At 41.3% G+C, this 27,958-nt stretch overlaps 1 protein-coding gene across 1 annotated transcript in view; it reads right to left on the reverse strand.

The window, feature by feature from the left end:
• Nucleotides 1-343: 343 nt before the first annotated feature.
• Nucleotides 344-27,958, reverse strand: part of LOC122553257 (meiosis-specific protein MEI4-like) — a 63,678-nt gene continuing 36,063 nt past the window's right edge. Inside the window, exon 3 of the mRNA XM_043696841.1 lies at nucleotides 344-589. Coding sequence (XP_043552776.1) covers nucleotides 344-589 — 246 coding nt within the window. The remainder of the gene's footprint in view (nucleotides 590-27,958) is intronic.

Below are 27,958 nucleotides of genomic sequence, written 5' to 3' on the forward strand. Positions count from 1 at the left end.
TGTAACTATTAAATTCATTCGGACTTTTTAAAAATGATTAATATCAGCAGGTAACATCACTCAAAAACATTACCAGCTCAACTTTCTAGAATAGTTGCAATTTCAGATTTAGAAATGCTCACTATTCATTTGTGGTACAATTATACAAAATTCTTTATTGTTCTTTTGAACACAAGGACACTACTCCTGATTTTGTTTTGTACATCAATGCATTGAGTATGTTTAAACAATGTTATAAACACAAAGATAATAAATATTTGAAAATAAGAGAATGCAGAGGAACTTACAAGCCATATTAATTGTTTGAAAGAGATGAAGCTCTTTAAAAATAGGCAACTGTGTTTTAGCTGTTCTTCTGCTGTGCAGTGACATTGAGCAGAGCTCCCAGTCTCCATAGGTACATTGTAAACAATGGGAAATCATCTGACAAATGAAGGACTATCTTGTCTAAATTCTGCTGAAGTTTCTCCAACTCTAGGCAATTCATAGCGGGAACTCCACAACCTGCTGAATTCTTGTGCTGTAAAAGTTGTTCCAGTATCCAAAATAGGTAGTAGACATTTTCATAAGAGGATTCATCAAAATCTGTCTGGTTATAAGCAGAAAAATAGAAAACTAGTTACTGAAAATATAAAGACAGGGAGTACTGGAGAAACAGCAGATCTGGTAGCACTGGCTCCATCTCCATGTACTCTATTCACTTACCACTCCCCCTACTGTCGTCAGCATAAAGACACTTTCCCAGCTACTGTAACTTCTGATGAAGGATTACTAGACTCGAAACATTAACTCTGTTTTTCTCTCAACAGATGCCGCCAGACCTGATGTGTTTCTCCAGCATTTCCTCTTTTTGGTGCAGGTTTCCAGCATCCACAGTTCTTTGTGTTAATTATTATAACTGACTGATGTACATGCCCAGTCTTATGAACTGGTTCCATACCCAGCAGCCTCAATTTTAACACCATTTGCCCACAAGAAATTATTTTGGGAATGGAGTACAGGGAAGACTACAGGCAGGGAAATGGGACAATGTGGCGGCTATGGTGAGAAAAACAGAACTAATGTTTCGAGTGAGTGGTCCTCCTGACAATTTTATTACTTATGATACATGTATTTCCTGTACAAAATTCCTGTGTGCTGCGAAATCTGGCACCTGTGGAAATTTTAATATAAGCACAAGATATTCCATCACTTGTCACATTTGATTCTGCCCCAAAAAAGGCCAAGATACTCTTGGAATGTTTCATTAGCCAGTCAAAACAGTTTGCAAGTCACTGATTAGCAGTTCACCGGTCAACAAACAGCACTTCAAGAGTCATTTTTAGTCGTCAATAATGTTTAGTACTGCTGTTTACTCTGACAAGCTGGGGCCCATTGGAGTAGGAGCTGTTGTAGTTCTTAACTGTTGGAATTATAGAATCATATTCATAGTTACCCTATTCCTGTAACCCTGCATTTCCCATAACTAATCCACAATCCTGGGATTCAGGAGAAATCCCAGTAGCCAGTTGGTGCAGATAAGGCCTGGGCTCAAGCAAGCCTATGCAAAGTTTTTGCTTTGTGAAACTCAGAAAAGAGGTTTGAAGAAACACAGAGCAAAGTTAACTAATTGAGCTGTTTACCTTATGATGCTCGGGTGGAGATTCTACATCATATGGAGCAGTCTTCAGAGCAGAGATTGAGCATGGTGAATAGTGACTGAACTCTTCTAAGTTGGAGCCCTGTTTCTTGATAATTACAGAACAGTGAGAGGCCTGAAATAGCGGATATGGAGATGTTTTCACTAATAGGGGAGACCAAGGCCTGAGGGCACAGCCCCAGCGTGAAGGGACAACCCTTTAGAACTAAGATGAGGAGGAATTTCTTCAGGCAGAAATTGCTCAATCTGCAGAACTCATTGCCGCAGAGGGCTGTGGAGGCCAAGTCATTGAGTGTATTTAAGACAGAAATATATAAGTTCTTGATAAGTAATTGAATCAAAGGGTAGAAGGGAGGAGAATGGGGTTGAGAAACATATTAACCATGATTGAATGGCAGAGCAGATTCAATGGGCTGAATGACTTAATTCTAATCCGATATGTTATCATCTATGATTTAATTAGCTACAGGCCATAGCAGAATGGTCTCCATGGTAAACAGAAGTTATTGTTAGGGAAATTCTGACGTTAGGCCTTTGCAAGTAAAGAACTATAAACCTTGCGAAGGAGGCAAGATTTGAATCAGATTTGGTGAACCACAGTGCACTACCATCTGGGTGAGATAATAAAAAATCTATGGGACCTTTCTTGATTGCATCTGCTATATAATGTGCTCTGTAGGTATTTCACTAGTTTGTATGTTCACTATATTTACTTCACAGTTGTTCTACTTGCTTGAATATAAGTCATGTTAGATTAAGTTCAATGAATTTTTAAAATGTGTAGATGAGGGCAATGAATTTGATGTAGTCTACTCAGACTTCAGCAATGGTTTTCTTAAGATCAAGTTAAAAATCACACAACACCAGATTATAACCTGATGTTGTGTGATTTTTAATTTTATCCACCCCAGTCTAACACCGGCTCTTCCACATCTTTGTTAGGATCCTACATGAGAGACTGATAGCAAAGGTAAAAGCTCATGGATCCAAGGAAATTTGGCTCATTGGATCCAGAATTAGTGAAGTGGCAGGAAGCAAAGGGTGATAGCTGAGAGTGTTTCTCAACAAGGTCTTGCTTGGTACAACGGATAGTAAGGTTAGATCATAGGGGATCCAGGGAGAGAGAGCACATTGGTAGAAGACAGAGGGTGGTGGTAGAGAGTTGTTATTAACATGGAGGCCTACAACTGGTGGTGTGTTGCAAGGATCAGTTCTGGGTCCACTGTTCTCATTTATATCAACAATTTGGATGAGAATATCGGAGGTATGGTTTAGTGAGTTTGTGATGACATCAAAATTGGCGATACAGTGGACAGTGAAGAAGGCTATTGAAGAGTATTGAAGGCTACCTTGATCAGATGAACCAATAGGCTGGGAAGTGGCAGATGGACTTTTAGATAAATGCAAGGTGTTGTATTTTGGTGAGGCAAACCAGGGCAAGACTTATACAGTTAATGGTTCGGCCCTGAGGAGTATTATTGAACAGAAGCACCTAGGGGTGCAGGCTCACAGTTCCTTGAAAATGGCATTGCAGGTAGATGGAATGGTGAAGAAAGCATTTAGTACACTTGCCTTAATTAGTCAGGGCACTGAGTCTAGGAGTTGGGACATCATGTGGGGCTAGACAAGGCATTTGTGCGACCACTTTTAGAACGCTGTGTACAATTCTGGTCATCCTGCTAATGGGAAGGATGTTGTTAAACTAGAAAGGGTGCAGAAAAAAATTTACAAGGATATTTCTTGGACTGGAGATTTTGAGTTATAGGGACAGACTAGATGGGTTGGGACTTTTTTCCCTGGTGCATTGAAGGCTGAGGGGTGACCTTAAATGTTTATTAAATCACGGGGGGCATAGATAAGGTGAATAGACAAGTTCTTTTTCCAAGGTTAGAGGAGTTCAAAACTAGCGGGCCTAGGTTTAAAGTGAGAGAGGAAAGATTTAAAGAAGCTGAGGGGCAACCTTTTCATACAGGGGATGGTGCATATATGGAACGAGCCGCACCAAAAGGTCCGTTTCCATACTGTATGACTCTGTGATTTGGATGTGCCCTTTCTTCAAATTATTTATGTATTTAGTTAAAAAATATAATCAACAGTCAACTCATCACTCTGAAAGGTTTTTGAGTCCCTCAATAGTGTAGCCTGTAGCTGATCTTGAACTTCAACAGGAAGAAAAGTTCACTGAGATACCTAGCTCCATATATCCAAACTGACCCTGACTAATTCACAAACTTGGAGTTTGACCAGAAGCAAAACCCTCCTTTTTTAATTAGTCTGTATTAGGCCCTTAACAAACCTAATTTTCTACTTGCCACTGGCTCCACCCAATGCTGCCAGTATAAAAATAGTCCAAAGGTAGGTTGGAGCTAGAGAATGAGCATGTTGTTGGGTGGAGATTATGTTTTGCTCTGTCCTCCTCTGAACTCAGATTCTGAGGAACTGAATGTCTAGTCTCTATACATCAGTGCACATTCTCCAGGCTAATTAATTAAAGAGGCACACTGTTAGCTTATCCTTTTGCACAGGTGGTGGAGATTCTGTTGAAGGATAATGTTGTGAGATACTAATCACATTTTAATACCACAGAAAAGTCTGAGGGGAACTGGAAGACTAATAAATTGCCATTCTTTTAATTTGTTGCCATTGTTCAGTGAAACACAGCATTAAAAAGTGTTATCGATACCTGCTTAATTATAGAAAAAAAATTAACCAGAGAATCATGTACACCAATGTATGCAGGTGGCAATAAGAGTCAAAGTATTGCACTAGTCTCAATGTAGAGACCAATCGGCTGAATTACTATTCATTCTATATTTGCTTTTTTTCATTGTTACTGCAATGCATTATGAACATGACTCAATGTATTCATTCTAGTTGATTTAATTTCCTGTGAATGCATTTGCTGAAATAGGTGCGAGCAAGATGATAGAACTGTATTATTTGGTAAAATGAGAACCTGTCATTTTCAACTTGTGAATGCTACATATCAAAGCTATTGGGGAAATAACAGAAAATAATTAAATTCTAACCACTCGGGATCTCCCTTTTAATGTCAGAATGCAAGATCAGATACATAGTCATTGTCCAACAAACTCTAACATTTTCTTTCTGACCTTCTTTATCTATGGTAGGTTTTGAGCTGGTAAGTAAACTCTGCTGCAATGATAAGCAGTCAGGCAGTGAGTCATTCTAATCAAACTGTTAAGAATGACTATCAATAAGACAATGGGACAAGACAGGATATAACAGGCTTGCTGCTCAGAGCACACTCAAAGACTTCTAAAGAAAACTGTGAAAGCAGACAGTATCATAGTGTGCAAACAGCATAAATTGCTTTCATTTTCCTCCCATAGGAAAAGAAACAGAAGCAATAATAAATTCAGAGATAACAAAAACTTTGCAGACAATTCCACAGCCTTACATTCTTTTCAACTTTACAATTCAATTGCAGGAATATCTGATAAATTCCAACAGGGTTGTGCCAAACACTTTGGGCTTTCATGGAGGACAGGCAGTAAGCTTGAATGGAATTAATAAGGTATAGTTTTCCATTTTAGTTCCACATCTTATGCAATTTATTTTATAGGTGTCCCATCAAAGGTAAAATCAGAATCTTTCCAGAAATAAACATTAACCTGAATTTCCTACACTTGTTCTGCCAATGCTGAACCAAACAGTTAGAAGCTCACCAGCAGAAGAAATTGGAATTAGTATTCAGACCTATATCAGATGTCTTCAGCATTTGCTAAAAGGACTGGTCAAATATTGATTCTGTAGGATGACCTAGGCGTATCTCAACTGTATAACTTAGCCATTGCAATTTGATAGTTGTAGCTCAGATAGCCTAGCTCAGCAAACAATGCTGTCCTTCATTTCTATTCAATGTAAGTTAGTGTTGAAACTATTCTCTCTAGTTTGCTTTCACTGACTCAAAGTATCATTAAAAACTTTGATGGTTCATTTCTAATTATTTTTGTTTCTGGTCTTACTTTAATATTCGGCAAAAGTGTAGATGCTGGAGATCAGAGTCAAGCTTAGAGTGGTGCTGGATATTCGTGGGGATGGTGACTGTCCTGGCCTCGTGGCAAATGGTGGCCGAGTAGTTTCCGGAGGCCGGAGGAAGCAGCACTCTGATCTTAACTTATTTTAATATTCTAACAACTAAGGTTGTTCACAACATTGACCTGAAGATGAAATGTTAATTTCTGGGAATTCTAGGAACATTCTGGAAGGTTGGCAACCCTATCACAAAGCCCAGGTTGTATGACTAATTATAGTCATATACCATACAAAAGGTTTCAAACTTATTTTGTGATAATATACTTGAGTTGGCATCAAATTGTAGTTTAATAGTGTCAAGGAAGACTAAGCAGACTTGTGTTTTAATTGTTGCTGTATGTTGGTTTTGTATTCACTTTAAGTTTGACTTTGTTCCTGTGTTTTCTGCTTCAGTTTTGAGAAAGTGAGGGAAAACATCTCAAGTACCGAAAGGAGGAGGAATAATGAAAGCAATGTTTACGCTTATCAAACATTTATTTTTGTACATTTTACAGAGTGAATCTTATGTTTTAAAGATGGCTAAACCAAAATAGATGTTACATTTTTTTGGGTTATCTCAGAGTGTGAACATTTGATTGAAAAGGAGTTTTCCAGAATATATCTTGCTTATTCGGGGTTTCTTTTTTTTGCCTGTTTCAGGAGGTTATGTAGCTGCATCAGCATGAGGAAGAACTGATCAGTAACAATATATCACAATCCTGTGGTTTAAGGCATGCATAATAGTATCCCCTGACAATCATAATGATTGGCTGTTCCTCATCTGATTGGGATCCTATCTTCTGTTTCATACCCATGGAGGACAAACTGGCCCACAGGTCGAAATCAGGATATGTAGGCCAGAATATTTAATTCAATGTAAAATTGTGTGCAAAAACTTAAGTAATGAGTGAGATAAAAGGATATGATTAAGAGAGAAAGACCTGTTTCTTATGCTCAATGGGTATCAAGGCAGTAAGTTAAGCAACTTGATATTCAAAAATGTTTTAATGCTGAATTTCCCAGTAAGGCATTTGTGTAGCAGCCAACAATTAATTGAGACTGACTTGTATTGGAAAGTTTCAATCCTGTAAAGGAGACTGCTCTCTAAAGCTAGTTCTCATGCTTTCTTATTATACCTCCTTATCGCACAGATATTGACATAACCAGACTAACATCCTTGGCATCTCTGGACAGAGCACAGCAACATCAGTGAGTTTAGAAAAGGAAGCGCTACAAACATCCTCCACCAACTAACTTACAGTCACCTTGGTGATTCTGTGCACACAGTTAGATAAGGTGGCACTGGTGATGAGCATGACACTGATATGCAGTTGTAAGCAGTCCTTGTCAGAATGGAGAATTGAAACAGAAGTCTCCGCTGGGCATATAAGTAGGACCTCAGAACTCACTGGGGAGGAGATCTTATCTGGAGAAACAACAACAGATATGCTCCAATATTGCAGAATTTTCAGAGGCATGGACCACTATGGCTTACACCTTTCAGAACATGAATTCCTCCTTTAACAGAATGTTCCATATGCAGCAGTCTTTGGAATTCTTGTAGGAAATGTTCACTGCTGTTCATGGATTGCTTTCCACATTATATAGTCAACAGTGCAGAGATGTCTAAAGGAGGCATCAGTTGTACCCCAGCTGCTGCTCCCAGCTAATCATCTTAAATGCTAGTCAAGGACCCATCTCTCATGGCCATTATCATTGGCCTCCTTGGCCAAACTGACTAAGGGAGCAACTGTGCAGCAGGACCTATTATTGAGACTGCCCTTGTAATGATTTAGGTGCAGCTGCCCCTGCAACTGCCCCCTCAGTCAATTCCATAATAGATACATGTGCCCTGTGCATCTCAGCCACAGACAGACTGAAGTGTCTTTATCTCCTCCAGAGCCAGAAGGGGTGCATCACATTGAACTGGCCAAATGCAGAAGGCATTGTGTTGGATACAGCACTGTTGTGAGTCACGAGATGTTCACTTCCTGCAACTGTGCACTGTCTTCCTTTATGAGCACCACGTAAATATTAATACATCAAGCCAGACATGTCAGCTTTCTTTTCTAAATAGTGGAAGTAGAAAAGCAAAGCCAGGATCTGTCTATCTATGGTGACAATAAGATCTTTGGACAGATGGGAGTCTTTTATTGACAGTGGGAGTTTGTGTGTTTCAGGCTACATCTTCAAGAGAAGTGTTAGTACTTTCCTATCAACTCTGAGTGAGCTCCAGACTATGCCATTCCTCATAGGTCAAAGGCGTTTAGTCGAAACAAGCCTGAATTAAATGATCTTAATGATAGTAATATCAATGCAAAGGCCCTGTACTGGGTCCAGAAACTTCCTGGTTCAAATAGGAACTTTGGTGTTCTGTATCTTTATTAGCTCCTCTTCCTTCTCTGCCTCCAATGAGATGTGTGCTTCCAGGGTCTTACCCTTTTCAGGGTCCACATGTAGGCCATATTATGGGAAGTGGAGCAGACCACTACAATAAATGAGACCCTTCCAGGGGTCGACTGCAGGCTGTCACATTACCAGTCCAAGCACTGGAATCACATCTTCAGAAGTCAGACAGGTTGCTCAGTGGTTGTCCCAGTAAGTAGATTGCTTCAATTTCATCACCGAAGTTTCTCACAGGATAGCCATCACTTCCTGTACGTGAATCCTTCCAGTTACACTGGGGGGGTGGTGTGAAGTATTCTGCCAGTCAGAACTGGCAGAGGACTAAGAAATTCCAGCAGCTACCAGAAAGCAAGAGTACACATAAAGGAAACTCTTGTGATAACAGACAAGCCAAACATAGAGAAATTGTAGCCCTTCTTGTTGATGAATCTAACTTGCAGATCCCTGGGTGCCTTGATGGCAACATGGGTACAATCAATGTTGCCCTGCAGCTGTAGGAATCTGGTAATGGCCGTTAAACACACTGAGGTCACATCTACCAGGAAATTAATGTACTGCCCAGCAGTTGTAAAGGGGCATCAATTACCCTGTGCCCAAGGCCCATAGCTAATCCTTGGAAGAAAGCAACAAAGAAGTTCAAAGCCACAGTGACTTGGACAGTTACCAACAAGGCATTGCGAGCAGTTCTGTGAGATGTGTGGTCTTCAGCATCCAGGGCACAGATCTCTGTGGCTATCTCCTTGGAAAGTTGGAGTCTCCTGTAACAGTGGTCCTGTGACTTGAGTTTGATCCATCTTTGGCAATAGTTTATCCCTATCATCTCAATGCCCGGGTTCTTCCCTTCCTTGAGATGATGTTACTCCTCATCACCACTGGAGCCATACTCCATTGCAAGCAAACTCCTTTTTTTAGTGTTCAGGTGAACCTCAATCATGTGGGAAGCCTCTTTCCCTCTTCCCCCCTTGACACCAGGAAAGGTGACAGCCACTGTACTGCCAAACACTCACTATCCACTAAGAATCATAGAATCCCTACAGCATGGAAGCAGGCCATTCAGCCCATTGAATCCACACCGACCCTCCGAAGAGCATCTACCTAGATCCACACCTCTTTACTCTATCCTATCCCTGTAACTATGCATTTCCCATGCTTTATCCACTAAGCTTAGATATCCCTGGACAATGGGCAATTTAGACTGGCGAATTCACCTAAACTGCACATCTTTGGACTGTGGGAGGAAACTGGAGCATCTGGAGGAAACCCACACACACAGGGAGAGAATGTGTAAATGTCACTCAGTACCTAAGGGTACCTTAATCCCTGATGCTATGAGACAGCAGTGCTAACCGCTGAGCCATGATGCCGAATTTTGTTACCTTCTGGTAAAACTGATGCGACTAATTTAGAATTCCACTACATCACAAGACAAAATGTACAACCATAGTTATATGACTGCAAAGTATGCTATGGAGCAGAAATTTGGCGTGTTCAAACTGAAGTTCACTTGTTTTGACTTATCTGGCAACTCCATGCAGTACATATTAAGCATACACCAAAAGGCTATTCAACCATAGCTGATGAGACCTTTCCAGAGGTAATGTTGCTGCTGTTTTGCGAATCTCTAGGAGTAATTAGGTATCATTTCACCTATTTTATGTGAGACAACCTAGAGGATGTGACTGATGTTTAAGGAGATCCATTCTACCCCGTAATTCATTTCTTTGAGCTGGAACAGATGTTGGAGCCCAAGGTCTGTATAGCTGTTCCCTGAGCCCTGGTTGTGAAAGCTAGTGAAACAAACTCTGGCTGTGAGAGCACAGTTGCGTTATCACTGAAAGTGACATAAAGGCTCTCAGAGAGGCGACTTTGTGACAGAAATGCACTCTAGATTAGCTTGGTGGTTCAGTGATTAGCACTGCTGCCTTACAGTGCCAGGGACCCAAGCTTGATTCCATCCTCAGGTGACTGCCTGTGTGCAGTTTGCATATTCTTTCTGTGTTTATATGGGCTTTTCCTTGGTGTTCCAGTTTCCTCCCAGGCCAAAGATGTGCAGGTTAGGTAGTTTGGCCATGCTAAATTGCCAGTTGTGTTTATGAAGAAGGGCATGTGCCCGAAACGTCGAATCTTCTGTTCCCTAGATGCTGCCTGACCTGCTGTGCTGTTCCAGCAATAAAGTTTCAGCTCAGTTGTGTTTATGGAAGTGTAAGCTAGGTGCATTAGCCATGGGAAATGCCGGGTTGGGGTGCTTCTGGGTGGGATACTCTTTGGAAGATTGGTGTAGACTCTGGGCTGAATGGGCTGCTTCCACACTGTAGGGATTCTATGACTCCTCCTTTCTTCCATTCAGGTATCTATGAAGCATTCAATTACTAACTCAAGTTAGCAAAATCACAATAATATTTCCAACTGTTCCACCTGCACAAACAAACTAACCACCATTGCTTTAATATTAAAGAAACACATAGGACTTACTGCATACAGATACAGACTGCTTCAGTTTTTGACAGTTTGTGAATGTACAGAATACTGTGCAATTATCAACTAAACTAATGATGGCAGGATGGTCATTGATGAAACATCTGAAGGTGGTTCAGCCTAGGATGCCACCCTGAATAACTCTAGGGATGAAATGATGGACTTCCAATAAGTGGAACCATCTTCCTTTTTCTAGTGGAGAGTTATGTTTTCTATAATTACCATTAACTTCAATATTTCACCACATTTCTTCAGATGTTGGATTGATGCCATTGATTTTGATGCCAGCATTTCATTGATATTCCCAGTCACTCTCACCTCAGCTTTTCAAATAAACTTTCTTCTGCAATTTCAGATCAAGGTTGTATTTCCCTGACCTAATCCAAAATGGGCAATACTTAAATAGTTATTGCTGAGTACGTGTCACTTGACTGCACCAAAGTGATGGAAGCAATTGCACCACACAACCCGAGTGCAATGGTTCACATCAATTTGCTGACAATCAACAGTAAACTGATGGGGCAATAATTGGCTGGATTTGATTTGCTTGGCATTTTCAGAACATGATGTAGAAGAACAGGTGTTGGACTGGACTGGACAAAGTTAAAAATTACATAACACCAAGTTATAGTCCAAGTACCAAGGAACAGCGCTCTGAAAGCTAGTGCTTCCAAATAAAGCTGTTGGACTATAACCTGGTGTTGTGTGATTTTTAACTTTTTTTGGACATGACCTATCTGAATATAAACCTGTTGGATGATAACCTGGTGTTTTTGATTTTTTACTTTTTCTGGACATGACCTATCTGAATATTTTTTCCAATTTTTATATGTGAATTAATATATGATACTTGAAGAGTAGCATATTCCAAAGCACAAAAAAGTGAAACTTCGAGAAATTTTGCATATAATTCTATTAATTCAGAAGTAACCTGCCATAAAAACATATATACAGATGTGAACAGATCGACGTGTGAAGATTGGGAGTAATAAATTATCTCAAATCTTGTGAAAACAACTGATTTATTCGGTATTTTATCCTGTGTAAATTACATCTGAATGTGAATTATTGGTAATAGTATCCCATTGAGCAAATTCTGAAGGTAGAACTTACTGTTTAAAGTGGTCCTTCAATACTTCAACACTTTTCTTATATTAAAGGAACATAGTAGAATGCCTTACAATTCTATAGATTTGTCAAATAGTAAGATTTGATCCATTTGTTTCAGAAATGTCCTTTATTTAAGTTCATCTTATTTTGAAAAGTAATACTAAATATTATGAAGTGAATAGAGTCAGAGAGTCCAACAGCATGAAGACTGGTCCTTCAGCCCAAACTGGTTCATGTCGATTAAATATCCTTCCACGCTAAGCTCATTGCCCTGCACTTGGCCCAATTTCTTCTATACCTTTCCTATCCATGTATTTGTCCAAATGCCTTTTAAATGTTGTTAATGTACCTGCCTCAATCACTTCTGCTGGCAGCTCATTCCATATGCGTACCACTCTCTGTGTGAAAACATTACCCCTCAGGTTCCCTTTTATTCTTTCCCCTCTAATCTTAAACTGATGCCCTCTAGTCCTTGCTTCCCCAACATTTTTCCCTGGGGAAAAGACTGAATGGATTCAGTCTATTCATGCCTCTCATGATTTTATACACTTGGGCGGCATGGTGGCTCAGTGGTTAGCACTGCTGCCTCACAGCGCCAGAGACCCGGGTTCAATTCCCACCCCAGGCAACTGTCTGTGTGGAGTTTGCACATTCTCCCTGTGTCTGCGAGGGTTTCCTCCAGGTGCTCCGGTTTCCTTCCACATTCCAAAAATGTGCATGTTAGGTGAATTGGCCATGCTAAATTGCCCGTAGTGTTAGGTGAAGGGGTAAATGTAGGGGAATGGGTCTGGGTGGGTTGCGCTTCGACAGATCGGTGTAGACTTGTTGGGCCGAAGGGCCTGTTTGCACACTTTAAGTAATCTAATCTAATAACATTCCCCCTCAGTCTCCGATGCTGTAAAAACAAAAGTCCTAGCCTGTCCAACCCCTTCATATAACTCAGACCGTTGAGTTCTAGCAACATCCTTGTAAATTTCTTCTGCACGCTTTCCAGTTTAAAAACATCCTTCTGACAGCAAGGTGATCAAAACCCAAATACAAAACTCCAGGTGCGGCCTACACCAACAACCTCTGGTTTCCTCCCACAGACCAAAAAATGTGCAGGTTAGGTGAATTGGCCATGCTAAATTGCCCATAGTGTTAGGTGAAGGGATAAATGTAGGGGAATGGGTCTGGCTGGGTTACGCTTTGGCGGGTCGGTGTGGACTTGTTGGGCCGAAGGGCCTGTTTCCACACTGTAAGTAATCTAATCTAAAAAAAACCTGTACAACTGAAACATAACTTTCCAACTTCTATACTCAATGCCCTGATTGATGAAGGCCAGAGTACCAAAAGCGTTCTTCACTGCCCTGTCCACCTGTGACTCAACTTTCAGAGAACTGTGCACCTGAACTCCAAGGTCCCTTTGTACCACTACACTCCTTAAGACCCTACCAATCACCATGAAATTCCTACCTTGATTTGACTTTTCAAAATGCAAGACCTCACACTTATTTATATTAAACTCCATTAACCATTTCTTGGCCCACTTCCCCAGCTGATCAAGAGCCTATTGCAATTTCCTCACTGTCCATGATACCGCCTATTTAGTGTTATCTACAAACTTAATCATGCCTTGCACAATGTCATCCAAATCATTGAGATAGATAACAAATAGCATGGGCTCAGCATCGACCCCTGAGGTACATTACTAGTCAGAGGGCTCCAGTCTGACAAGCATCCTTCCATTACCTTCTGCTTCCTACCATCAAGCCAACTGTGTGTCCAATTTGCTAGCTCTCCATGGATTCTATGTTATCTAACCTTCCAGTGCAGCCTACCACATCAAAGGATATGGTACCTTATCAAAGGCCTTAGTGACATTTACACAGGTTATGTCTACCGCCCTGCCCTCATCAACCTTCCTGGTCACTTCATCAAAGAATTTTAACAAATTTGTGAAGCATGATCTCCCACTCACAAAGCCATGCTGACTACTCTGGTCTATAGGTCCCAAATGTTTCTCTGTAGCCTTTCTTGAATTAGGGCACAACACTTCTGACCCTCAGGACTTCTGGGACCTCACCAGTGGCTAATGATGATGCAAATACATCAGCCAGGGCCCCTGGAAGTTTTTCTCTAGCGTCTTGCAGGGTTATTGGATATATCTGGTCAAGACCAGGAGATTTATCCATCTTAATACATCCAATAACTCCTCTATGCAACATGATTTCATTTTCTAGATTATTTTTCTCACACTAATATCTTGGAGTTTATAGCAATGAGCACAGGTAGTGTAAATTAACTCAATTTTAAATAAAACTAAAATTAGAAAAATATACTAATGACTTAAGCTGTAAACATGTTTTATTGCAGTGATAAAGCAATCTGATAGGCAGTGACAGACATGATGTATGTGAAACCCAGTGACACAACACTTGAAATATCAAGGAACAATATGGAAGACTATGTTGTTCCCAGTGGCAGGACATCCAGTTAAGCCAAAATATTCAGACCTTAGTATCTAAGCAATATTTTAAAAGAGGAAAGAGGTGGAGTCACCTACAGGGGTTTTCCAGAATTCATGGAATAGGCACCTAAAGGCAAATCTGTATGAGACAGAGGCTAGATTTAGAGGAGCATAAAGATTTTGAATTTTCTTAGCAATGGAGGAGGTTGCATAGACACAGAAAGGCGAGGTCATGGAGTGAATCAAAGATAAAAGTTTAAAAACTGAGATGTCCCCAGAACGGAAACCAGCTTTGGTAAGCAATGTGAATGAGATTTAGTGTAATTTCTGCGGGATTTGAATCAAACCCACATTTGAGGGCTTGATTCCACAATTAAGTAGTACAAGCTAGCCAAATTAAAGGGTTGGGAACTTTGCAGCCTTGGCAGCACCACTCAAGCTGCAAGGAGACCTCCATTCAGAGATATCCTCACAGCAAAGGCAAAACATTTGCTCCTTTATATTGTCTACCAGGGTACCCCTTCTGTGCCATAAAGTCTCTGTATGCAATGAACAAAGAGAAAGAACAGTACAACACAGAAGCAGGCCCCTTTGGTCCAGCAAGACTTCACTAACACATAATGCCTTCCTAAACTAAAATGCCTCTATGCGGTACACATTCCCTGCTTATTCATATGTCTATCAAGATGCCTCTTAAACGTTCGGAGAAAGTGAGGACTGTAGATGCTGGAGATCAGAGTCGAAAAATGTGGCGCTGGAAAAGTACAGCAGGTCAGGCATTCCTGATGAAGGGCTTATGCCCGAAACGTCCATACTCCTGTTCCTCAGATGCTGCCTGACCTGCTGTACTTTTTCAGCGCCACACGTTTCGCCTCTTAAACGTTGTATTGTAGCAGTGCATTACAGGCACTTACCACACTGTAAAAGAAACTTGTTTCTCACATCTCCTTTAAAATTAATCCCCTTTTACTTTAAACCAATGACTCCAGTTTAAAAAGGCTCCTTGACAAAAACTGTCTTTGCACAAATACCTTTGCAAGATTCTACAATTGTATTTTCAGTATTTTCTGTTTTTATTCCAGATCTTCAATTATTTCTCTCTTCAATCCAAACAACAATAATTTAAAATGTTGCTACTTTTTATTAATTTTATCTCCTCTGAGTGCATTCTTCTGAACTTTCATCAATGTCTTACTACTTCTTGCTGTGAAATATCCTAACAAATTGAGATACAGACCTTCCTTGTGATGCATGTAGTTATGGACAGAAGAAATAAATGTAATTAAAAAGCCAATCCCTCCAGGGTGGAATGTATTGTTCACTGTTGGCACTACATCTCCACTGGTGGTGGAAGGGATGCCATTTCTTTAGTGTAAGGTTTCAAGCCATCTTCAGCCTGAAGATCTGTGGGTCTCCTATATCTGACCTCTTTGAATGAATCCCTTGCAACTGTAAAAGCAGATAGTGTAAAAAAAAAATGCTGACCTTGTGTGCTCTGTGCGTTAAGTTTGGGGGAAGTCTCTTTCAAGGTAAGCATAAAACATAAAACATTACAGTGCAGTACAGGCCCTTCGGCCCTTGATGCTGTGCCGATGTGTGGAATCAATCTGAAGCCTATCTATCCTACACTATTCCATTTGCATCCATATGCTTATCCAATGACTATTTAAATTACCTTAAAGTTGGCGAGTCTACTACTGTTGCAGGCAGTGCATTCCATGCTCTTACTACTCTCTGAGTAAAGACACTACCTCTGACATCTGTTTTATATCTATTGCCCCTCAATTTATAGCTATGTCCCCTTGTGCTAGTCATCACCATCTGAGGAAAAAGGGTCTGATGTCCACCCTACCTAATTCTCTGATTACCTTATATGTCTCAATGAAGTCACGTCTTAACCTTCTTCTCTCTAACAAAAACAGCCTCAAGTCCCTCGGCCTTTCCTCATAAGACCTTCCCTCCATACCAGGCAACATCCTAGTAAATGTCCTCTGAGCTGTTTCCAAAGCTTCCACATCCTTCCTATAGTGTAGTGACCAGAACTGCACACAATATTCCAAGTGTGGCCATATTAGAGTTTTGCACAGCTGCAGCATGACCTCATGGCTCTGAAACTCAATCTCTCTATCAATAAAAGCTAACACACCATATGCCTCTTAACAACCCTATTAACCTGAAGAAGGGCTTATGCCCGAAACGTCGATTCTCCTATTCCTTTGATGCTGCCTGACCTGCAGCGCTTTTCCAGCAATACATTTTTAAACCCTATCAACCTGGGTGGCAACTTTCAGGGATCTATGTACATGAACATTGAGAACTGTCTGCTCATCTACACTACCAAGAATCTTATCATTAGCCCAGTACTCTGCATTCCTGTTATGCCTTCCAAAGTGAACCACCTCACACTTTTCTGCATTAAACTCCATTTGTCATCTCTCAGCCCAGCTCTGCAGCTTATCTATATTCCTCTGTAACCTGCAACATCCTTCAGCACTAGCGATTTTTGAGAAGATTTGTTGCTCAGGTTGATCAGTATGTAAGCTGAGCTTGAAGGTTTGCTTTCAGACATTTTATCACCATACTAGGTAACATCATCAGTGAGAGTGTCTGGTGAAGCGCTAGTGGTTTGTCCCACCTCTCTATTTATAGGTCTTGGTTTCTGAAGGTGGGTGATGTCATTTCTGGTTCTTTTCTCAAGGGAAGGTAGATAGGTTCTAAATCAATGTGTTTATTGATGGAGTTCTGGTTAGATTGCCATGCCTCTAAGAATTCTTGTGCGTGTCTTTGTTTCGCCTGTCCTAGGATGTGTGTGTTGTCCCAGTCGAAGTGGTGTCCTCCTTTGTATGTATAGAAACTGGTGATAGTGGGTCATGTCATTTGGTGGCCAGTTGGTGTTCATGTATCTTGGTGGCAAGTTTCCTACTAATTTGTCCGATGAAGTGTTCTTTTTACAGATCTTGCATGGTATCTTGTAAATTACATTAGTTTTACTGGTGATATTTAATGGATCCTTTGGGTTAATTAGTCACGTTTAAGTGTGTTAGTAGGTTTGTGGTCTACCATGATGCCAAGGAGTCTGAGTAGTCTGGAAGTAATTTCTGATATGTCTTTGATGTAAGGTAATGTGGCTAAAGTTTTTGGTGGCTTGTGTCTGCTCGTTTGAGTTTGTTTCTGAGGAATCGGCGAATTGTGTTTATCGGGTAGTCGTTTTTCTTGAAAACATTGTATAGATATTCCTCCTCTGCTTTTTGTAGTACTTGGGTACTGTAGTGTGATGTAGCTTGTTGAAATAATGTCTTGATGCAGCTCGGTTTGTGGGTATTGGGATGATTACCTTCTGAAGGTAAGTATTTGATCCGTCTGTGTTGTTTTTCTGCAGACTCTGGTTTGAAGCTCTCCATTAACTGTACATTCAACTGTCACGACTAGGAATGGGAGTCCGTTGTCGTTCTGTTCCTTTTTTGTGAATGTTATGCCTGTCAGGATATTGATGTTGGTGTTGTACGTTTCCTCTAATTTGTTCTGGTTTGTGATGACAAAGGTGTCATCTACGTAGTGGACCCAAAGTTTGGGTTGGATAGATGGGAAGGCAGCTTGTTCAATTCTCTTCATTACTGCTTCAGCTATGAGCCCTGATATTGGTGATCCCATAGGTGTTCCATTGACTTGTTTGTAGGCTTTGTTATTGAATGCGAAGTGGGTGTGAGGCACAAAAAAAATCATGAGAATTAAACCGGGCAGACATCCAAAATATGAAACCAGATGGATCCAAAACACCACGCTTCTCTGGATTAGCAAAAATACACAAACCTGGGGCTCCCCTCAGACCCATAGTCTCCCTACCTGGTACAAACATCCACCAATATCATTTATTGTATCCGTTGCTCCCGATGCGGTCTCCTCTACATTGGGGAGACTGGGCGCCTCCTAGCAGAGCGCTTTAGGGAACATCTCCGGGACACCCGTACCAATCAACCAGACCGCCCTGTGGCCCAACATTTCAACTCCCCCTCCCACTCAACTGAGGACACGGAGGTCCTGGGCCTCCTTCACCGCCGTTCCCTCACCACCCGACGCCTGGAGGAAGAATGCCTCATCTTCCGCCTCGGAACACTTCAACCCCAGGGCATCAATGTGGACTTCAACAGTTTCCTCATTTCCCCTTCCCCCACCTCACCCTAGTTCCAAACTTCCAGCTCAGCACTGTCCCCATAACTTGTCCTACCTGCCTATATTCTTTTCCACCTATCCACTGCACCCTCCTCCCTGACCTATCACCTTCATCCCCTCCCCCACTCACCTATTGTATTCTATGCTACTTTCTCCCCACCCCACCCTCCTCTCATTTATCTCTCCACCCTTCAGGCACTCTGCCTGTATTCCTGATGAAGGGCTTTTGCCGGAAACGTCGATTTTACTGCTCCTCGGATGCTGCCTGAACTGCTGTGCTTTTCCAGCACCACTAATTTAGAATCCCTCCCTTGTACACCAACTTATAGACGAGCCAAAAAACTCCACCAAAAACTAAAACACCTAAATGAAGATTCACTCCATCCAAAAATTCCTGAACACCATCAAAGATACCCAGATAGAAGAGGACAAAATAATGGTCTCCTTTGACATTACAACTCTGTTCACATCAGGTAACATCAACTTGGCCAAAGAAACACTGGCATCACTACTAGGAAAACCAGGACCACAAACACCAGACAGCACCAACTTCATCAGCAAAGACAACATCCTCAAGCTAAAGGTCCTGTGCCTCACCACCCACTTCATATTCAATAACAAAACCTACAAACAAGTCAATGGAACACCTATGGGATCACCAATATGAGGGCTCATAGTGGAGGCAGTAATGCTAAGACTTGATAAAGCTGGCCTCCCGTCTATCCAACCCAAACTTTGTGTTCGCTATGCAGATGACACCTTTGCCATCACAAAACAGAACAAATTAGAGGAAACATACAACACCATCAACAATATCCTGACAGGCATAAAAGTCACAAAAGAGGAGGAGAATGACAACAGACTCCCATTTCTAGACATGACAGTTGAACGTACATTTAACGGAGAGCATCAAACCAGCGTCGACAAAAAACAACAAACACAGACCAAATACTTAACTTCAGAAGCAATCACCCCAACACCCACAAATGGAGCTGCATCAAGACATTATTTCAATGAGCATTATTTCACACTGCAGCACCCAAGAACTACAAAAAGCAGAGGAAGAATATCCATACGGGATATCCATACGGAAAAAACGGGTACCCAATAAACACAATTTGCCGATTCCTCAGAAACAAACCCAAACAAGCAGACACAATGCCACCAAAAACTATAGCTACATTACCTTATATCAAAGACATATCAGAAATTACTTCCAGACTACTCAGACCCACTGGCATCATGGCAGCCCACAAATCTACCAACACACTTAAACAGTGACTAATTAATCTAAAGGATCCACTAAATAGTACCAGCAAAACTAACGTCATTTACAAGATGCCATGCAAGATCCTCATGCAACACACACATTCTAGGACAGGTGAAACAAAGACACACACGAGAATTCTTAGAGGCATGGCTTTCTAAGCAGAACTCCATCAATAAACACATCGATTTAGAACCTATCTATCTTCCCTTGAGAAAAGAACTGGATATGACATCATCCACCTTAAGAAACTAAGACCTATAAATAGAGAGGCAGGACATACCACAAGAGCTTCACTGGAGACTCTCACTGATGATGTTACCTAGTATGGTGACGAAATGTCTGACAACAAACCTTCAAGCTCAGCGAGCTATCTTACATATTTATCCTTCCGCACTATTCACAACTCCACTGACCTTAGTGTCATCTGCAAATTTACTAACCCATTCTGCTATGCACACATCTAGGACAGTTATAAAAATGACAAAGACCCCAAAACAGATCCTTGCGGTGCACCCCTATTAACTGAACTCCAAGACAAACACATTTCCCATCAACGAGCACCCTCTGTCTTCTTTCAGCTAGCCAATTCTGGATTCAAACCGCTAAATTACCCTTCATGCTATGCCACCATATTTTGTGCAACAGACTACCGTGAGGAACCTAACCAAACACCTTACTGAAATCCATGTACACCACATCAACCGCTTTATTCTCATCCACCTGTTTGGTCACCATCTCAAATAAATAAGGTTTGTGAGGCAGAATCTATCCTTCATAAAAGTGTTGACTGTGCCTAATCAACTTATTCCTTTCTAGACAATTATAAATCCTATCTCTTATAACCTTTTCTAATACTTTATCCACAACTGAAGTAAGGCTCACTAGTCTATAATTACCAGGGTTATCTCTATTCCCCTTCTTGAATAAGAGGGCAACATTTGCTATCCTCCAGTCTTCTGGCACTATTCCTGTAGACAATAACAACATATAGGTCAAAGCCAAAGGCTCTACAATCTCATCCCTGTCTTCCCAGAGAATCCTAGGATAAATCCCATCTGGCCCAGGAGACTTACCTATTTTTCACACTCTCCAGAATTGCTAACATCGCCTCCTTGTGAATCTCAATCCCATCTAGTCTAGTAGCCCGTATCTCAGTATTCTCCTGGACAACATTGTCTTTTCCAGTGTGAATACCGAGGAAAAATATTCATTTAGCGCTTCCCCTATCTCCTCAGACTCCACGGACAACTTCCCGCTAATATCCTTGATTGGCCTTAATCTTTCTCTAGTCATTCTTTTATTCCTGATATACCTATAGAAAGCTTTAGGGTTTTTCTTGCTTCTATCTGCCAACGACTTCTCATGTCCCCTCCTGGCTCTTCTGGTCTTTCCTGGTTAACATGTAACTCTCAAGCTCCAGAAGTGAGCCTTCACATCTCATCCTAACGTAAGCCTTCTTCTTCCTCTTGACAAGAGATTCAACTTCTTTAGTAAACCACAGCTCCCTCACTCAACTACTTCCTCCCTGCCTGACAGGTACATATTTATCAAGGACACACAGTAGCTGTTCCTTGAATAAGCTTCACATTTCAATTGTGCCCATCCCCTTCAGTTTCCTTCCTCATTCTATACATCCTAAATCTTGCCTAATCATATCATAATTGCCATTCCCCCAGCATTCACTCTTGTCTTGTGTTATATACCTAGCCCTTTCCATTGCTAAAGTAAACATACTAAATTGTGGTCACTATTACCAAAATGCTCACCTACCTCCAAATCTAACACGTGGCCTGGTTCATTACCCAGTACCAAATCCCAGTACTCCTTGTTGGCTTGTTTACATACTGTGGGGGGAACCATCCGAGACATATTGGACAAAAACTGATCTGTCTAAAGTACTCGAACTATCGCATTTCCAGTCAATATTTGGAAAGTTAAAGGCCCCCATAACAACCATCTTTTACTCTTACTCCTATCCAGAATCACCTTTGTTATCATTCCTCTTTCCTTTCCTGTTTCTAACCTTAGCCCATACCACCTCAGTAGATGAGTCATCAAATGCCCTTTCTGCAACTTTAATTCTGTCCTTTAATAACAATGCCACACCTCCCCCTCTTTTACCATTTTCTCTGTTCTTACTGAAACATCTAAATCCTGGAACCTGCAACAACCATTCCTGTCTCTGCTCTTTCCATGTCTCTGAAATGGCCACAGCATCGAAGTCTCAGGTACCAACCTATGCTTCAAGTTCATCCACCTTATTCTGGCTACTCCTGGCGTTGAAGTAGAGACACTTCAAACCACCATCCTGCTTGCAGGTGAACTCTTGCGACCTTGAAACCTCACTTCTGACCTCACTATTCTTAACCTCCTTGTCACTGGAACTATACTTTCGGTTTTCATCTCCCTGCTGAATTAGTTTAAACCCTCCCAAAGAGCATTACCAAACCTTCCCCCTTGGATATTGGTACTCCTCTGGTTCAGGTGTAGACCATCCTGTCTGTAGAGGTCCCACCTACCCCAGAATGAGCCCCAATTATCCAAATATCCGAAATCCTCCCTCCACTCTATTCCCACCAGCACGGAAGTTCATTGGATCAAGCTCCAATCAGCTATTGGTAGCCTGACAGGCAACATTCTCAGCTTATCAGGTACCTCGACACTGAAGTCTTATCCTATCAAAAGCTGCCAGCCCATTAAAGGTTATGACAATTAAGGAATGTACAAGATTAAAAGAAAAAATCTGAGAACATGCTCAGAAATGAAACTAAATCTGAGGATTGGGAATTTTTTAGAATACAGCAAAGGCGGAACAAGATGCCGATAAGAAAAAGAATAGAATATAAATACAATCTAGAAAAAAAAACTTAAAAATGGATTCTAAAACTTCTACAGGTATGTAAAAAGGAAATATTTAGTTAATATGAATGTGAGTGGGAAAATTTATAACTAGGAATAGAGAAATGCCAGAGAAGCTAAATGGTTACTTTAGACAGAATCTTATTTAGGCCTGAATGACATGGGCTATGGAAGGAAATGTGCTAGAATTGTGTGAGAAGTCCACTGAGGCCTAGTAATTCATTGAATCTTTTAAATAAGTTCTCAGCTTCAGTGTGAGACTCATGCTAGGAAGTGACGAGTTGCCTATTAAAGAAGATTACTACTTGGTAATAACCTTATTATCAGCTCACCTCATTAATATACAGATTCTTATACAGCCACTTGATGCAAGCAAGTTAGATGCCAAGAATCGTTGACACAAAAGTCAGAGCGGGTAACTGGTGACTTCGGCTCGCCATTGGCTATGACAAGCCTCCACGTTGCTCACTAAATAACAGCATCTCCAGAAATGATCCTTCCACGCCAACTGCACAGACCTCTTTCCCATGGCATCTGATAACTGACCAACCCTCAGGATCATGATGGTACTTCTGTTGCAGGATTCCAAGGAAGTATAGATCTTCACTGCAGTATTGAAAGACTGCTTCAAGGGAATGTTTCATGCAGGGATAGGCACCCAACTCATAGATTGAACCAAGCTTCATCTAAGGGCTGCTCACTTGCTCGTTTAGCATTGGCTGATCATTAGCACAGTCACTCAATCTGGCAGCTTGCCTGGTTGATCAGCAGTCCTAAGAAGGTGTATATTTCGACGTACAACACTGTACTTTGCCCATCACATACTTGCACCATATGCTAGCAGCTTATGTGACAAGCACGCTGCATATACAGGAAGCAAAGTCCATTGTAGCACATGTCAGTCAAGCCTTCTGATACAGTAAGTCGAGGCTAGCCTCCAGTATCAGTCCAAAGGATTAGCCATGGTCAAGCATCTAGTTGGGTGTTTTTGGTCAGGGAATCCCTGTTTCTACAGCCAAGGGAGTGGGTCACCATAAGTCCTTTAGTTCTATAACAGCCACTCTGTGTGGTGCTGGGGTGTGGGGGTGGGCTAGCTCAATGAGAGGAGATGTATAGCCATCCAACAGGAGTTGGGTACTTCTCATGCAGGTAAAAGCAAGGACTGCAGATGCTGGAAACCAGATTCTAGATTAGAGTGGTGCTGGAAAAGCACAGCAGTTCAGGCAGCATCCAAGGAGCAGGAAAATCGGCGTTTTGGGCAAAAGCTTTTCAAGCACCACTCTAATCTAGGAACTTCTCATGCAGGGCTGGATGGTGAGGTCTTTCAAGGAAGTAGGACATGACCTGTTTGTCAACTTCATCCAGAGAAACTAGGGAAAAGGGAGACAGTGGGAAGGTGCTACAAGTAATACTGCGATCGGAAGGAGACTTGAAAACTAATTTGTAGCTTTGAGGGCTGCAGGCTTGGGAATGACAATTGTGAAATGGTGGTAAATGTAAATTGTAAGGTGGGGGTGTAAACAATAAAGCATGGATGGGGACAGGGTAGTGTGGGACAGGGGTTTGGTCCAAATTTGGGACATCCAAAGATGCTGAACTTTATATATGCTACTATATGACAAAATAATCTATCTTTCATATCTCATAAAATGGTAAACTACAAATTTGGCTGATCCCACTTGTGGCCCCGACAGGTGTCAGTATGCACATACTCTTTAATGCAGCACAATGCTGAAGTGTTGCATTGTCACAGTTCTTTAAAATGGCCTCTCAAGTGGAAATAAAATACCTCTCAATAATTCCTTAAAAACAAATTAATCTGGTCATTATCCCATTGTTGTTTGTAGGGCTGGTGCCATGTAATACAAGTTCTTCTTTTTATTCTTCCACAGTTACAAATGGCAAGTTGAGAGATCCCCTGTGAAAACTGTTTTCATACAGTGAAGAATTATCAAAATACAATCCAATTTGAGAACATGGGGAATGGGCATCACCATACAGACAGTGCTTGGAAGTAATATAAATGAATCAACGGTGGGGTATGGTTCACAATTTATGTATTTTTCCTGAACAGTATAGAAGCTACATGTGGTTAGGTTTAACCTGAACAATCTTCAATTGCTCTGTTCTACTAATTAGATGGACAAGCATCTTAATGATGACAACTGAAGCTCCACAGCAAAACTAATAGTAAAAAATACTTTGCAAACTGGTTTTCTCATAAGCCTCTTTCAGAAACTATGTCAATCTAAGCTATTAGTTTCAGGATGTTTCAAAGCATTTTACAACTGATTAAGTAGGTGTGAGGTGCAGTTTTAATGCAGCTAATTTAAGTACAGCAAAGGTGCAACAATTAGCAATGGACCAGAAGCATTTATGTTAGACAAAGTGAGATGATTGTTTATATAGATTGAGGATTACCACCCACACTATTACCTTGAGGCTCAGCATGCAGGCAGTTCCCAGGTCTACCTGAATCAGAATGGGAAGTGAATACACATTTTTGGCATTAATGTGAAATATGTGATAGCCATCTAGCCAACTGAGCTTACAGACCCCTCAATAGGCAAATTTTTGCCAATTATGAACAGCTGGATCAACTTTCTTTCATCACGTTGTAAGTACTCTGCCCAAAAGGCAGATCTATGGTCCATTGTCTGTTTACACTTAATTCTTAGCTGTCTTCTTGGCAGTTTTGGCTGGTTTGCCATTGGTGAGAAGCTTCAAAATCTAAGGGTAGAAAAGGAGCTATGTACCAAATCTACCTCAGCCTCAATGGAAATTAACCTTTTCACTTTTGCCAGCTGTACCATTTAATCTTTGTAAAACCATTTAGATTTGTGGTAATCAATTGCCTTGTAATGTTTATCATCTCCTGATCAGGAATACACTTTTTCTCTGGATATAAGAATACCATCAGATAATTAACTCTCAGCATTTCTCACGCCTTTGGGATAGTAAGATATTTTAGCTCCATTGAAAAGGTGATAACATAACTGAATAAACTATTAAATGAATAAAGATTTTATGCAAGGACACAGCTGATGAACATTTGAATTGGTACATATAAAATAAATCACAAATAAATGGGAGCCCTTTTATTACAATCCCATTGAGCTCACATCAGGCACAGAAAATAGCATGCAGATGACTTGGGAATGGATCTTCACGGCTGGCATCATTGAAGCCTGTTCATTTTAGTCTACTACCAAAGAAGTAACAAGGCTCCAGGGGGAGCCTTGAAGCTGTGTTCAATTTTAGACTGTCAACGAAAATAAATGGGATGTATCTAAAGTTAAGTAGCTAATAAGCAGTTTGTAAGTTTCTTAAGTGCCAGATTTGAATGCATTATAGAGGTGTAATAAATTGTTAGAGGACATCATTTTAATACTGCAATGAATGACAATGAGGTAGAAACCAATATAGGTGCATTACCCAGGCAGCAGGTTGTGGATGGGGTCACTATGGCTGAATGCCTGCCCCTCTTCTGTGTTATAGATTAGATTAGATTAGATTACTTACAGTGTGGAAACAGGCCCTTCGGCCCAACAAGTCCACACCGACCCACCGAAGCGCAATCCACCCAGAACCATTCCCCTACATTTACCCCTGCACCTAACACTACGGACAATTTAGCATGGCCAATTCACCTGACCTGCACATTTTTGGACTGTGGGAGGAAACCGGAGCACCCGGAGGAAACCCACGCAGACACAGGGAGAATGTGCAAACTCCACACAGTCAGTCGCCTGAGGCGGGAATTGAACCCAGGTCTCTGGCGCTGTGAGGCAGTAGTGCTAACCACTGTGCCACTGTGCCACCCTGTTATGTTCAGGTCTGGGTGTTCCTGGAGAAGAAGCACGCAGTTGTCAAAAAATACCCTTGAGGTTTTCAGGAAAAGGTGAGCACCACAGGCCATGGAGTGTTTTATTTTCCCCTTTGATTCGATTTTGATTTAATCCTGCCCTCCCCTTCACTTTTTTGATCATTTAGACATCGCCCTCTGATGAGAAGGGCACTGCTTGTCACTGGCCACTTAGGTGATTTTCCTTCTTGACGGTGGAATGTCAATAAAGTTTTCTACTCACATTGTTCTTTACACGCACACGACATTGGTTCTGGGGAGAAAAATGCACTGATGCTGTTTGGTGGTAGTGTGGAGGTTTTACAGAATATAACTAGGAGATTAGAACCTCCTCAGTTCAGGCAACTGACTCCAAGCTGGCTGGCCACAGCCAGTGTACTGAGGTTGGTAAAAAAAAGCACACAAAAAAGATGCAGTTCCCTAATTTTTTACGGCCATAAATAATAGGCAAATATGTGACGGGCTTACAGGAAGACAGTGTTTAGAAGTTGTGTTTGAGCCAGTCATTTTTTTTAAAAGCACACATGAAAGTGAAAGGGAAGTTTGAGAGATGGATTCATCAGCATTTGTTTTGAAAGATCTTACTGAGATTTTTGGAAATAAAATTCATCACTGATGTAATCACAAACGTACAAAATCTTTAAACATAAGTGCATCTGTCTGGGAAGACACAAGGAAATCATGACTTTGAAAACAGCAACATGATTATACTATCTCAAGTCTGTTAACCTTCACATTAATTATGACAATGCCTGTAACAGTCAATACTTTCACTGTCCTTAACTATCACAGGCTCATTCCAAGCTTCCACACAGTCATTAGAAGTATCAATTAATCTGCAATGCACAGAATCATCAAATAGGTCACTAATACATTATTAAAGCAAATACGTTTACCAACTGGTTCTCTGGTAAACCTAGTTAGAGACAAAAAAGAACTGCAGATGCTGGAATCCAAAGTAGAAAAGCAGGAGGCTCGAAGAACACAGGCAGCATTAGGAGGTGGAGAAGTATTGGGTATAACCCTTCTTCAGGAATGGAGGTGGGAGCAGCGGCAGCTGCAGATAAAGTCATGGGGGTGGGGTGGCTTGGTAAGGTGGGTTATGGATGGCAAGAGGGTCGGAATGGTAGGGAAATGTTAGGTGAATACAGGTGGTGTGTACGACCTGACTGGTTGATGGGAGGAATGAATCCGTTTGATAGCTGAAAGGGGCGATAGGAGTAATGGCAGTGAGGAGGCTTTCAGGGCTCCTGGAGAGAGAGTCGGGGGCTGGAGAGGGAGTCGGGGGATGGATGGGATGGTAATTTGAAATTGGAGAACTCAATATTGAGTCCTCCAGGCTGTAGACTGCTCTGGCGGAAGATAAGGTGTTGTTCCTCAATTTATGGTCTGATTCGCTGAGGCAATGGAGGAGGCCGAACATGGACATGTCAGAGAGGGAGTGGGAAGGGGAATTGAAACGGGCAATGACCAGATATGTGTGGTGAAACGTTCCTTAGTTTACATTTGGTCTCACCGATGTAGAGAAGACAACATCGGGAGTATTGGATGCAGTAAACTAGGTTGGAAGAGATGCAGATGAACCTCTATCTCACCTGGAAGGACTGTTTGAGGTCCTGGATGGAGGTGAGGGAGGTGGTGTGCTGGCAAGTTCTACATCTTTTATGGGTGCTAGAC

This window comes from Chiloscyllium plagiosum, chromosome 9 (genome assembly GCF_004010195.1).
Source record: "Chiloscyllium plagiosum isolate BGI_BamShark_2017 chromosome 9, ASM401019v2, whole genome shotgun sequence".
Lineage (NCBI taxonomy): Eukaryota > Metazoa > Chordata > Chondrichthyes > Orectolobiformes > Hemiscylliidae > Chiloscyllium > Chiloscyllium plagiosum.